This window comes from Cenococcum geophilum, assembly GCF_001692895.1.
Source record: "Cenococcum geophilum 1.58 unplaced genomic scaffold K441scaffold_55, whole genome shotgun sequence".
Classification (NCBI taxonomy): Eukaryota; Fungi; Ascomycota; class Dothideomycetes; order Gloniales; family Gloniaceae; genus Cenococcum; species Cenococcum geophilum.
This window is the reverse complement of record NW_027137613.1, coordinates 81,970-95,823: the sequence shown is the minus strand read 5'-3', so window position 1 is coordinate 95,823 and position 13,854 is coordinate 81,970. Positions and strand designations below refer to the sequence as shown.

The window sequence follows — 13,854 nt, the reverse complement described above, 5'->3', positions numbered from 1 at the left end:
TTTTAGATATATAGAGGGGAGTTAATACTCTAGTTTAACCAGTAAAAGCTTATCCTAAAGAACAGCTATCTTAAATTAATTATATTATAGGCTAACCCTAATAACACTAAAGCGGCTATAATTATAGCTATAGAGGACTAAGTAAGAATAAAGTAGAGGCGCCGATATAAGGAACTTCTAGCTATATAGGAGGAAGATAGTAGTAATTTAAATACTAAACCTAAGATACTAAAACTCACCTAAGCCGAGTTATATACTAACGCGAAAACGGCAGTAAGTGTAGCCTAGGTTGTCTAATACTAGGACTAATATGCCCCTATTATAATTAAGTCCAATAAGTCTAATAAGTCTAATAATAAACGCCTAAAAACTTAGAGTTATATACTTAAGGACCTAATTATCGCTAAATAGACTACTAACCCGCTTAGTAAGGAGTTCACTAATATACTTAACCGCTATTTTTAATAAAATGTAAAGTTCTTTTAAGCTAAAAAAATCTATAATTATATTTATATCGAAAAATAAACGGATAGTTTAGCGTGTAAGATTATTATTACCACTCGCTTACCTCTTATACTAGCTTATTAGTTTAATAGGCTATATAAAGAATACGGTAAAGATAAGGTGCTCTACTATATAGTCGGCATATCTAATATTAAAAAGGCTGAGGCTAGGTAAACCTTTAATACTAATAACTCTAAATAGATCCTACTTTATACCTTCGCATTAATTAGGCTGTCTATTAACCTATAGCGCGTAAATTATACCATTATAGTTAAGCTAAGCTATAAGCTCTTAGAGGTAAAGTAACTATTTACTTAGATAGATTAACGAGGACAGACTAAGCCTATTTACTATAGTACTATTATAGCTAATTAGAAGTCGAGTATCGAGTAAAAGATGTTAAAGTTAACTAAATTTATATTGTTACTGCGTAAGTCGGTATATAAGGAGAAGGCTAATTTAAGCTTAAAAGTAGGCCAAGGTAAGAAGAAAAACACTAAGACTATTTAATGCTAGTAATAATTATAAGAGTATAATACAACTATAGATAGTTTTAAATACTATATATAGCCACTATATAGCGAAACCTATTATAATTATATAGTGGCGTATACGTGGGCTAAGGGATATATCTTCTAGTAACTTGCAGGTAGTAGCGTAGCGTATATAATAAACTTAGTTAACCAAAATATTTCTAGTATTATTATTTCTAAGAGAGCATTAAGCTGCAACTTGCAGCACTTTTATTATTAAGGCGGCGTTTAGCTATAAATTGCAGCATTATTATTAGCGGTATAGTATATAGCCGCAAAATGCAACTAAATACGGCTAAATGCCGAAATTGCTTAATTAGCATAAACCTAATTTAAGATACTAGTAAATTTTTTATAATGCCGCCCCGCCCCCTATACTTACTAATATTAATAAAATATATATAAAATATAAAATATTAAATTTTTATTAATAATATTAAATTTATAAAAATTATACATTTTTATATGCTTAGTAATATTAATAAAGCGTATATAAAATATTAAATTTATAAAAATTATATATTTATATATGCTTAGTAATATTAATAAAGTNTATATAAAATATAAAAATTATAAAAATTATACTTTTATATATGCTTAGTAATCTTATAGTTAGCACTTAGTAGCTAAATGCTAACACTTAATTATAAATGCGGCATTTAGCAGCTAAATGCTAACACTTAATTCTAAATATGGCATTTGGCAGCTAAATGCTAATACTTGATTCTAAATGCGGCATTTAGCAGCTAAATACTAACACTTGATTCTAAATGCGGCATTTGGCAGCTAAATGCTAGGAAATGCTAGAAATGCTAGAAAATGCTAAAATGGCAGAAAAGTAAAATTAGATGCTGGTAAATTTTTTCCTAACGACTTGCGCTTTGGCTAATTTAAATATACTATTATACCCTTTAGTATATATAACGGCCTAGGCACCTTTTAAAGCTATATTAATAACGCCTTATAGGACTACCTTAACGGCTTCTACTCTGCGTACCTAGATAATATACTTATTTATAATAATAAGCTTTCTAAGTATACCGAATATATTTAAAAGGTTCTATAGCCGGCAGAAAAAGTGAATGTAGTCATAGACTCATTATCACTTATTTCTATAGGAGGTTTTTTTTTATGCCTATTAGACTTTGGCATCTTATAGGGGGGTTTCCTAGTTTTTTTTTCTACCCTTATACCTTTCTCCTTACTAATCCTACTAGAAGATTTCTGGGGAGATTAGGCTAAAAGGGAGTAGAAAGACTAGCCCCTATTAGTATTGGTATTAGTAGGAAGTAGTAGTGATTTTGGGTGTTCCTGTCCGTGCCTCGCTTATAAGCTAGGACCACCCCTAGAGAAAATTTTCTGTTGGGATAAGGGGGTAAAATAACAAATAAATCCACCTCTAGCTCGCTAGGCGGTAGGAATTAGGTCTTAAAAGTTAGAAAATCAATTGTTTTTGATGGTAAGATGGGTATGCGTAAGTTTTAGAGTGTGGCGCTACCTTTTAGTAAGGTTGCATATGCGGTGAAGGTTTGCTGCTCTCCCTATATAGGCTAGGGATGTATAAGAAGATTGTATTTTTCTTCTAAAGAGGCCCTTTTTAGCTAGCTTATCTGCTATTTCGTTTCCATAGATTCCTAGGTAGCTAGGAACCCAATAGAAGTTAATAGAGATACTCCTACTAGCTAGATAAGAGCAGCTTTACGTAATTTTAAAGACTAGTTCTTATCCCCCTATAAGAGAATTAAGCTATAATCTTTTAATAGCTGCTTAGCTATCTATAAAGATATAAACTTGTTTCTCTTCTAATCTTTATTATTTTAGATATTCTAGGGCCCTATAGACTGCATAAAGTTCTATATCCATAATTTCCATATAAGGCCCTAGATTCCAATTTGTTGCGTATTTAATCCTATTTCTCTCCCCTATTTTACATACAGCCGCTACACTTAATTTACTATCTTTAGAGCCGTTTATATAGTCAGGTAGTTATATATTAGCTAGTAATATAGTAGAGTTCTATATACCTACTTATCTAGGCCTCTACCCCAGTTTTCTAGTGCTTTAGTCCTAGTCTATAAGCAGTTGGCTGCCACCACCTATAACACGGGGAATCTCACTAGTTCTTTCGGATATCTTATAACGGGATTAGCCCGAGTACTAGTCCGCCCCCCAGCGGTCTATATAAGAGTTTCCTCCTAAAGTTAGTACGCTTTTGTATAGCTTAGGAGCCTTCTATAGCCTCTAGTTTTACGCCTCTCTTTATTATTTCCGCCGGCACGGGCATAAGCTACCATTTATAGGGGTCGTAACTCCCATTTCACGCGCCTACTAGCGTAATCCTACAAGGGCGTTATGGCTGCATCCTGTAATATAGCTAGGTATACCTTTTACAGTCAAGGCCTAGCTAAAGCCTCTCCCGCCTAAGTAACTCCTGTTTGCTCCTTAAGCGTACCTCACCGGCGTACTACCCTAGCGAGTGAGTAGTCCCGTCTATTGGTGCACTAACACGCGCATCTATTCTCTTAAGCCGCGTAGTAGTCTCTCCGGCTAGGACGTGATCCTGCCTACCTACTAGGTACACTAGGGGTTAGAGCCTAGCTAAGGGGTAAGGTCCCTAGAGCCAGTAGTAGCTACTACGCACTACGCCCCACAACTACTCTAGGTAGTCGTTTCGCGTTACCTATAAGAGTCTCCTTATAACAGGCCGATTGTGTCTTATAGGAGGGGGCTATAGACTAGGTCCCGCACCGGACGACCTGCTCCCCCCTCTCCTACTAACTAAGCTTATGTCCCCCCTTTTTATAAGCTGTACCTGTGTCTCTAACTTATTGAGTCCTCGTCTAACTGTGCCTGTGATTCTACTAAAGCCTCCCCTATATGTATACGCAGAGACGTATATACATTAGGTTGCGTGCACCACGCCTATTAAAACCCTCCTGTGAGTCACCTGGTCGAACGCCATAGGGCCGTCGAAGCTGGCCTGTGTTTCCGCTGCCCAGAGCTTTGCCCGTGTTTCCACCTCGTTGAGCCGTCTGGTCTCCGTCGCGTCGCCGTCGCGTTGCCGTCGCGTTGCCGTCGTATATATACCAGATAGGCCCTCGTAGAGGGGCCTTAACGAGTTCTCTAGGCAGGGCCTTAACAAGTTCTTCGCGGTGGCCTTGGGGCCTTAACAAGTTTCGTACGATTCTGCGACGCGTTAACCTTAACAAGTTCTTATAAGCAGAGGTTCCCTACGCCCTCGCCGCGTTCCCTTTGCGATCTCAGAGCTAGTGCAAGCCCAAGGGTGTCCTGTTGTACGCCTAGGGCGCGTCCACGTCGACTGGCTAGATGATAAGGCCAGTTTCGGGCCTGGCTGCGAGCCAGGTAGTCGTACATCGGGTGGTTTTCGTATCCTAGTTTCCCTTAATAGGCCTCCCTAGGTGGTAGAACAGGAGCCTTAAGCGGAGGCAGTAAGGCTCCTGGTGTTGTTGAGGGCGATGCTTTGTACGATGCTTTGTACGCGTCGCGAGCTCAACACCACAGAACCGCGACGACAGCGCGCTGCATGCGCTGCGACGGCTTCCTACCATCGCCTCTGCACTTAGCCATCGAAAGGAACGATTTCCTGATGATGTTTCCACCCGCGGCGACGTGGACGCGTGCAGTAGGACTTCGCGGGCAGGGACGTTTCGTGCAGATGTTCTTAGAGGAGAGTAGGACTCGTTTACTAATAGCGAAATGCTTAGCCAGGTGGTGACGATTGTAATATTTTACCTAAAGCTATTAGGCGTATATTATTGACGCCATCGCTACCTTATATATAAGGTATAGGCGTTATAGATACGTCTCTACAAGTTTAATATTTATTAACTTAGACCCCTTCCTACCTTACTAGGCGTCTTAGATGCCGTCTAGGACTTTGTCTAGGACGTTTCGTAGCTAGCTATAGGCGAGCTTAATAAGGGAACGCTTTATTATAGTATAGACCTTAGAGTTATAGGTAAAGGCTACTTCTTTAAGTAGGGAGGCCTAATTAAACTGTTCCTAGTTTGTAAATATATATAGGTATACCTTAAGCTCCTAGTTCTAATGCTCTATCTAACTATTTATTTACGGGTAGAATGCAGTACTAAGTTTATGTTAAATACGAAGATAGTAGCATATGGTGCTCTAGTACTTACTTATAAATATACTACCCCTATTAGAAACAATATCGTCTAAAGGCCCTATTTACGTAAAGACTTTAAATAAGAGTTCTATAAGTTGCGTAGCATTAATTGTCTTATATACTAGATAGTAGCGTACTAGCTTTATAAAACGGTCTATAAGGATAAGGATAAAGTTATACTCTACGCTATTAGGAGTCTTAGACTCTAGGAGATCTATAATAAAGTTAAGTAAATAATGCCGCTAGACTTAGGTGGGGACCTAGAGAGGCTATAGCTTACTATAGGGTTTATAGCGGCGCGATTTAGAGCGTTAGTAGGTATTATAATTATTTAGGTATTTACGGAGGTCCTAAGTAAGGCCGTTCTAAGCGTACTTCCGCGCGATTACCTTAAAGGTATAGTTAAAACCATAGTGGCCGCCTATTGTTAGATAACTCACATAGAGCTATTTATTGATGAAATGGGTTGATTGATTTGATGATCTTAATTGTTGATTGACCTGGGGCCCCTAGGGCTCTATGAAGATATTGACGATGCACGACCCCGTGCATGTGACTCGTGCACGTCCTATGCCACCGAGAATATAGATTATCTAACAGCAATATCTGCAATATTTGCAATATCTGCAATATCTGACACACCCCCTTAGCTTCGACCTGGTTGAGGACGAAGCTAGCCACCTTCTCGTGTACGTCTATGCGTCAATTGAACCGTAATCTTATCTGAATCCTTCCGTCTCGCCCTAATCTTCTCCCTTAGGTCCTCAAGTTGCTTCTCCTTATTCAGCCGCTCCTTAATATCTACTATTCTGATCATATTAACGAAGCTCTTGAACCTCTGCTTGGGCAGGGCCTTTGTAAGTCCATTGGCGATTATCTCCTTCGTCGCTTTCTATTGTAATAGCACTCGTTTTATTGCGTATTCTTGACGCAACTAGTGTTAATGGATGTTAACGTGTCGGAGCTTTGTGATCAGCTTTGCCGTGTCTTCTATAATTAGTTGGAGTATTTAGACGTTGTTACAGTTGATAATTAAGGGCTCGTTTAGGTGTAATATTATTGCTTTAAATAGCCTGCTGATAAAGATAGCTTTCTTTACTGTCTGTAATAGGGCTAATAACTTAGCTTCTGTGCTTAACGTCGTAATAGTACCCTGCTTATTTGCTCTCCAGGTGATTGGTCCCCTGAATAGCTTTATAATGTATCCTTACAAGCTTTTTCTGTTGACGGAGTTGTTTGTAAATAATGCGTCGCTAGCACAGATAAATAATTACGCTTTACTTCTACCGTCTCTTCCGTTGTCTCGTCCTTTATCGCGTATTCCTTTATCTCTCCCTCTACCGTTTATTCCTTCCTTGTCTCCTCTATAGTAGATTGCTCTACTCCTCGTGCTATATAGGTACTAGAGTACTCTATCTGCCGCTTAATAGTGTTTATAGCTTAGGTTCTAATTAAACCTTACCAGCTGTAATACTATAAAAGTAATATCCGGACGCGTTATAGTGGCTGTATAGAGTACTAAACCTAGTTTTCTCTAATATAGTATTATAGAAGCTGGTAGGGATATAGGACGGACTAATAGGTCTATATTGGAGGACGGACACGTTAGACGGATTATACGGTAATTAGTAGGGAGGAGTTCCGATTCTGCTATAGGAGTGTTTAGAAGACGCCCTCTAAGATCTATCTTATACTAGTTAGCTATCTTCTTAATATAGACTTCCTAGGATAGCTATAGGAGCCTTTAGCTATAATTATATAGCATGTAGATTTCTAGGAACTATTTTAGCTCGCTAAGGGTACTTATCTGGTATTCCTTACTTAGCTCCTTAATTGCTTCTTAAGCTTTCTTCTTATCTGTCTTTCGGTAGTAGAAGACAATATTATTGATATAGAAGAAGACGATTATTCTACCTTTTAGCATAATACACGGCTCTTAGGGTACTTCTTTAAAACCCAATTTGTTTAATAAGCTTATAAGATTCTTCTGCTATAACAGTGGTGATTATTATAGTCCGTACAGGGCTTTTCTTAAACGTAGTACTTTGTCTGTCTTTCCTTTATTAAACCCTAGCGGTAGCTTTATATAGACGACCTTATTAAGATCGCAATAGATAAATACATTAACTGTATCTATCTGTGTCGTTTCTAGGTTAAAATTTGCAGTGATCGCTATAAGGGTTCGGAAGGTCGTATTAGCTAATATAGTGGCTCTTGTAGGTAGGTCTCCTGGGGCCTATTAATTTCCGCAGACTACTAAGCGTGCCTTACATTTCTGGAGAAATCCGTGCTTGTCCGTCTTGTAGACGAACACCTATATTAAGCTAAGGACCTACTATCCCTTTGCGTGCTTCTTATCTATTTCTTAAAACAACCTCATTTAATAATGAGATTAGAGATGGGCTCGTTAAGCCTCTTGGAACTAATCTTAAAGAGGATACGTATTAAGGTCCTGGATTAACTAGGGTAGCGGAGGTAGGTTCTTCCTATATAATCTAACATCGCGTATTTTACCTAATTTCAGCTTACTATCATTAAGTCGACTATTAAGGTTAAACTTCCTTCCTACTAAAAAGGTGCTGTAATAGGCTAACGTAATCCTTTTAGTAATAAAGTTTTTAAACCTATTATCGCTGGCTTCCTTAAACGAGTCTTTAACTAAGTTGTTAGATACCCCCTAAGTGTTAAACGTATCTCTTACTTAATAAGCAATATCTTAATCAGTACCTTATACATCTAACTTTATAGGATACTTAACGTAAAAGGCATATAGAGATTCTTTATCTTCTTCTATTAGAGGTGGTATACAGTACGCATCTTTAAGAGCTCTTATAAGCTTAAGGTCTGCTAACTTATTAAAGGTTTAAACTGGCTTATCAACATCATCGTCTTCCTCTTAAATTAACGGTTTAAATACTTTTTTATCGTCTTCCAGAAGGACCTTATTCTTGGTCTGGTTATTAGGTAGTTAAATCTTCTTAATTAGCGTATCTAATTTAGCGTGTAGGTCCTTTAAGATATCCTTTCGCTTACCGTCAAAGAACGTCTTTTTATTAAAGATAACGTCCCTAGTAGAGATAATAATACCCTTATATGGAATCCAGATCCTATAGATATTAGTAGAGTTATAGCTAATAAGGTAGCTAATATGGGCTCGCGGATTTAGCTTGCTCAGCCTTTTCTTCTTTAGCTAGGCGTCCGAGGTCATCGCGTACACCCTACAGCTATAGGCTTTTAGGTGCGCCAGTTGTGGTTTTCTTAGTCTCCCATTAGCTAGGAAGGTATAGAACCTCTTATATAGCGATTTCCATCTATTGCTTTCCCGTAGCGTTCGATCTCGAAGGTAGACTATATAGTTAACTATCTCGTTCCATAGATCGTGTAGTAGATTAGTAGCAATTCTTATTACTTATGCTCTCTTAATAATTACACCCCTTAAGCGTTCGGCGGTACCGTTTTAAGCTTAGGTATATAGCGCCAAAGGCTTAAATATAATCCCTTAAGTCCGTAGCCATTTAAGGGTTCTCCTTCTCCCTAGCTTGTTGTCTAATCTAATAGTATTAACCTTAAGGTTATACCTTAGACGAATCCACTAGATAAAATCTTTAAGCACTTATAGTGTCTCCTTTTCCTTACCGTGCGTTATTATAAAGTACGGGAAGAATCTTCCTAAGTAGGTGTCGTGGATAAGTATAACTCGTATAAATCCAGTATATGCTTTTTTAAGGTTAGTCTAGTTAATATAGAGGTTAAGATAGGGTTTATTAATCTTTTATTTTGTAAACCTTCTTAAAACCTAACGCTTTATTTTGGTGAGACTGCAATATTAATATTCCGTCGTCTTTAAGCCTTAAAGCTTAACTCCTAAGGCGTTAAGACCTAAATAATAAAGGCTTATAGGTCCTAGATGACCTAGACGCAGATACTATAGATATACATCTCCTTTTAAATCTGGACGAGCGTCTCTTAATAATACTCTGCGCTTTTATTGGCGTACCAGTCGGCTTATATTAAATGCTAATAGACTTCCTAATTGGACGTATTCGATAGTCTATTATCTGTGACGTTCTTCTATTTAATATAGGACTAAGTTATCCTTCTAAACTAGAAGATTGTTCTCTCCTTTATTATCCTAGTAGTATTTTTATTTTTAAAGTAGACGGAACAACACTAGATTTGTATTAAAGTCCGTATAAAAGGCAACGTCCTTAAGGTATAGGATTCCCTTGCTCTTATCTAGTTTTGTAATTTAGATAGTGACGTTGCCGTAGCCTAGTATAGGCACTTCTAAGCTGCCGGCGATGACGTATTTAAGTTTTAGAGCTTTCCTAAAGTTATAGAAATGAGAGAGGTTATTAAAGATATGGAGAGTAGTTCCTGAGTTAAGAATAGTTAATAGCTTTAGTGGATGGATTTAACCTATATAATACGATTCTAGGAATATCATATTAGCTTCTCCCTTAATCTTAACTTTCTAACTCTCATCCTGTTATTATTAAGCTTCGTTAGCATCTAATTCCTTAAGCTTAAGTTATTCCACTTGGGCAGCTAGATCCTTATTATGCTCTACCTTTTTACGCACCTTCTTTATACGTGTACCCTCGGCATTAAATCCTTTAGGCCTTTTGCACTTAAATAGATACTAACAGTTAGAAAGGGTATGTCCCCTTATATCGCATGTTAGGCATTTTAGGTTCTTCGACTTCTTAGAAGACGTCTCTTTAGTTAAATTTATCCCTGCCCTTTTTTGACTACGAGATAAGCTATTCCCTCTTCCCTTTTGGACCTTAGCAGTAATAGAGATATCCTCTTTAGACTCTTCTGCGAAGTCTACATTAAATACACTTCCTCTAGAAGTTAAGGATAGTACGACTTTTAAGAGGTTTGCGAATGCTTCCCGTAGCTCTATTGCTGCTTTACGATATTTTAATAAGTGAGCCTTTTTGGTATTATTGGCCTGTTTGGTGTACATAATAAAATAGGTTTCACTTATAGGTTGTATTATATTTGCAAGGTCTATAAGCTAGATCCTATTGGCCATCTATAGAAGGTCGTGCTTCTCTGCTATCTTTATTGTATGTTTCCATTGGTTAAGCCACGGGGTAACCTTTGTCTACTTGAGTCCCTTAAGTAATTCTGTATACTGTAGTTGTACCTTCCTTATTATGAAATTCTTTAAGGGCTTAGTGTCTTCTTTTAAGCGAGTTAACCATTCTTTAACTGTAAGGGAAGGGTTGAGCAGCAGCTTCTTCTGAATTGATACTGTGGACGTAATCTAGGTGCGGATCTGTTAAAGACAATCTTCCTATCTTAGGAAATACTTTATATCCTGGTCGTAGTATCGTCTGCTGTTGTCGTACGCTTTCTACTAATTTATTAACAGCTTAGAGTATAAGGTTGCGTTCTTATTAAAATCTGTGACCTTTAGATAAGGTGGTTTTTTAAGTAGACCTTTTTGAGGTGCTTTTTTGTCTGGGTTAACGTAGGCCTAAATCTGCTGATCCACGAGGGCTCGGAGTTGCCATAGCCATTGTTCCCAGTCTTCTGGCTTATTAAAGATGATTGTAGTCGACGAACTCAACGTCGGTGGAGTTATTTGACTAATAGGCAGATGGGACTTGTGATGGAATTCGTCGTCAGGATCGTCCTTGTCATTAGGATCGTCCTTCGACAATTAAGGTGGAATCTCGTGGAATCTTGTGGAATCTCGTGGAATCTTGTGGAATCTTGTGGAATCTTGTGGAATCTTGTGGGCTCTTGTGGAATCTTGTCCTGTGACAATTAAGGTAGGATTTCTGTTAGAGTCTGCGTCCTAAGATGATTAGGTGTTAGAGTCTGACGATGAGGTAGAATTTCTTTAAATGATTGAGTAATAGCTGAATAGCTTCTTAAGTTGGCGGACCGGGCTTATAACTATCAGATAACTTACATAGAGCTATTCATTAATGAAATGGGTTAATTGATTTGATGATCTTAATTGTTGATTGACCTGGGGCCCCTAGGGCTCTATGAAGATATTGACGATGCACGACCCCGTGCACGTGACTCGTGCACGTCCTACGCCACCGAGAATACAGATTATCTGACAGCAATATCTGCAATATCTGTAATATCTGCAATATCTGACACCTATAGGATTGTTATGATTCCGCTTAAGGATCTCCTATTATAGTAGTATGCAATTTGGTACCTAGACTTTGTTATTTTACCTTAGGAGTCCTTAATTATTAAGGGTATAGTTTTTATTACTAGTAAGAACTTATTCCTAGGTTAACTGATTATATATAAAGCGTGTAAAGGCGTCCCTTTTTTTATACTTTATAAATAAAATTAACTAGTAACTTCGGGGGTTGTTCTATAAACACCGTTTTGGCTAAAGCAGCTACTACTACTTCTTGCTATAGCACGAGACTCTACGTAAAGTTAGTGCTAGTAAAGTAATATATAATACGTAGGTAACTCGCCGGGTTATTATAGGGGACTATAGCCTAGACTAAGGGGTCTTCCCTAGGGTTAAGCGCTATTAGGTTAGTCGGAGTGGTCTTAGAGAGAGTAGTAGGACGCTTTAGTCCGCCGGCGCTAAGTTTATAAGAGTTACTTATATACTACACGCATGCTACTCACTAGTTTAGTATAGTAGCACTAGGGCCGCCTATAAGGCCTATAACCCGCAACTTTTACTATAATATAGGTAGTATAGTATTAAGGATTATCCTCTTACTTCTATCTTTAAAGCCTTTAGTATAATCCAGGCGCTAAAATAGTATATTAGTGGGATTTGTCTTACCTAGCTTATATTTAATCTTAAAATTAAACTTAGCTAGTTCCTTAGTATACTAGGCTTGGTAAGTAGATAAGCTTTTAGTGGTTATAAAGTACCTAAGATTATTATAATCGTAGAGCACGCGCGTTATATACGCGGCGTATTTAAGGTAATAGCGCCACGTCTTAAAGCATTACACTATAGCGAGTAGTTCTTTATTATACGTATTATACCGTACTTTTAGGCTAGTAAGCTTCTAACTATAATAAGCGATTAGGTACTAGTGGAGTTAATTTCCTTACCCTAAAGGCTATAGAAGATACCGCTATAGGTATAATTGGAAGCGTTAGTAATTACCATTAGGAGTAGATTAGGGTTAAAGTAGCGAAGTAGAGGAGCCTATATAAACGTAGCGCGTAGCTTACGGAACGCCTACTATGTGTTATTAGGCCAGGACCAGGGTTAATACTATTTAGTAGGCCCTTTTAACTTATGTTTCTTCTTCTTCTCCCTATTTAATATTAGGTTATAATATGCCTATATAAGATATGTGTATAGGGGGTATGCGGTATCTAAGTAGTTCTAGATAAATCGCCTATAAAAGTTAGCAAAGCTAAGGAAGACCTGGATATCCCTATAGGACTTAGGCTTAGGCCATTCCTTAATAGCTTTTACGCGGTTAGGGTCTATTATAATACCCCTAGGGGTAATAATAAAGCCTAGGAACTTAACGTTCTTAATATAAAAGATATATTTTAATAGTTTAGCGTATAGGCCCTAAGTATAGAGCTGTCGTAGTACCTGCTTAACGTATTTAACGTGCTTATCTTTATTATTTAAGTAGATAAGAATATTATCTAGGTAGACTATATAGATAGTATCTACTAGGGTTCCTAGAGCTTTATAAATATAGCTCTAGAACGTTATAGGGGCATTAGTAAGACTAAAGGGCATTACTAGGTACTTAAAGTGACTATAGCGTATCTTAAATATGGTCTTCTATTTGTCTCCCTTTTAATATAAATTCTATAGTACGTATTATAAAGATCTAGCTTTATAAATATCTTCGCATAGCTAAGCCTATTAAAGAGTTCGCCGACCAGCAATAGGGGTACCGATTTTTAATTGTAATCTTATTTAGGCATCTATAGTCGATATATAGCCGCATTATACCATCTACTTTTGGCACGAAGAGGATAGGCGCTCTAGTAGGTGACTTGCTAGGCCTAATCTAGCGCTTCTTAAGAGTACTGTCTAGGTACTCCTATAAGATCTGCAACTCTTTCTATAAGAGGTTATAGAGGGGCATTTATAGTAACGTCTTGCCTTCTTCTAAGTCGATTATATAGTTGTACTTAGAGTTCTATGGTAGTATACTTGCTAGCTTATTAGAGAAGATATTAATTTCCTCCTTATATATATCTAGTAAGCTAGGGGCTATAGAGGTTAAAGCGACTATTATATAGTAGTATACTTCTAGGAGCTAATAAAGAGAAGGGTATAGCCGATATGCGTTTCGTAAGTATGCTTATATAAAGAGTGCATATAGCTCTGCTATAGTATACTTAATAGTTTTAGGGTTTTAATTACCTCCCCCTTATATATAGGTGATCTGCGCCGGCACTGGAGGGTCCCTATAGGTACTCGCTGCTAGTAACGGCAGGTCCTTTACTATATTTATAACCAGCGTCTCTATATCTAAAGGGTCTGCATAGGTACTTGCTACTAGTAATAATAGGTCCTCTATTATATTTACGACCGGCGTAAAGAAGGAGTCTTCTAGCTATAGCGAATAGACTGTTTTGCTAGCCTTAATATTTACTAGAAGAGCGTTAAGGGTAACTATTTAGAGGCGTCTGGGGTTTAAAGTACCCTAAATAAACTATCTAAAATAGAAGCTAATTAAT

At 37.6% G+C, this 13,854-nt stretch overlaps 1 protein-coding gene across 1 annotated transcript; it reads right to left on the bottom strand.

The window, feature by feature from the left end:
- Nucleotides 1–12,610: 12,610 nt before the first annotated feature.
- K441DRAFT_434084 (uncharacterized protein) lies at nucleotides 12,611–12,817 on the bottom strand (the record flags this gene model as incomplete). Its single annotated transcript, XM_067641649.1, has 2 exons — nucleotides 12,611–12,724; nucleotides 12,749–12,817. Coding segments are annotated over 2 exons (183 nt in total), but the record flags the coding sequence as incomplete, so codon positions are not given.
- Between the last annotated feature and the right edge of the window lie 1,037 nt (nucleotides 12,818–13,854).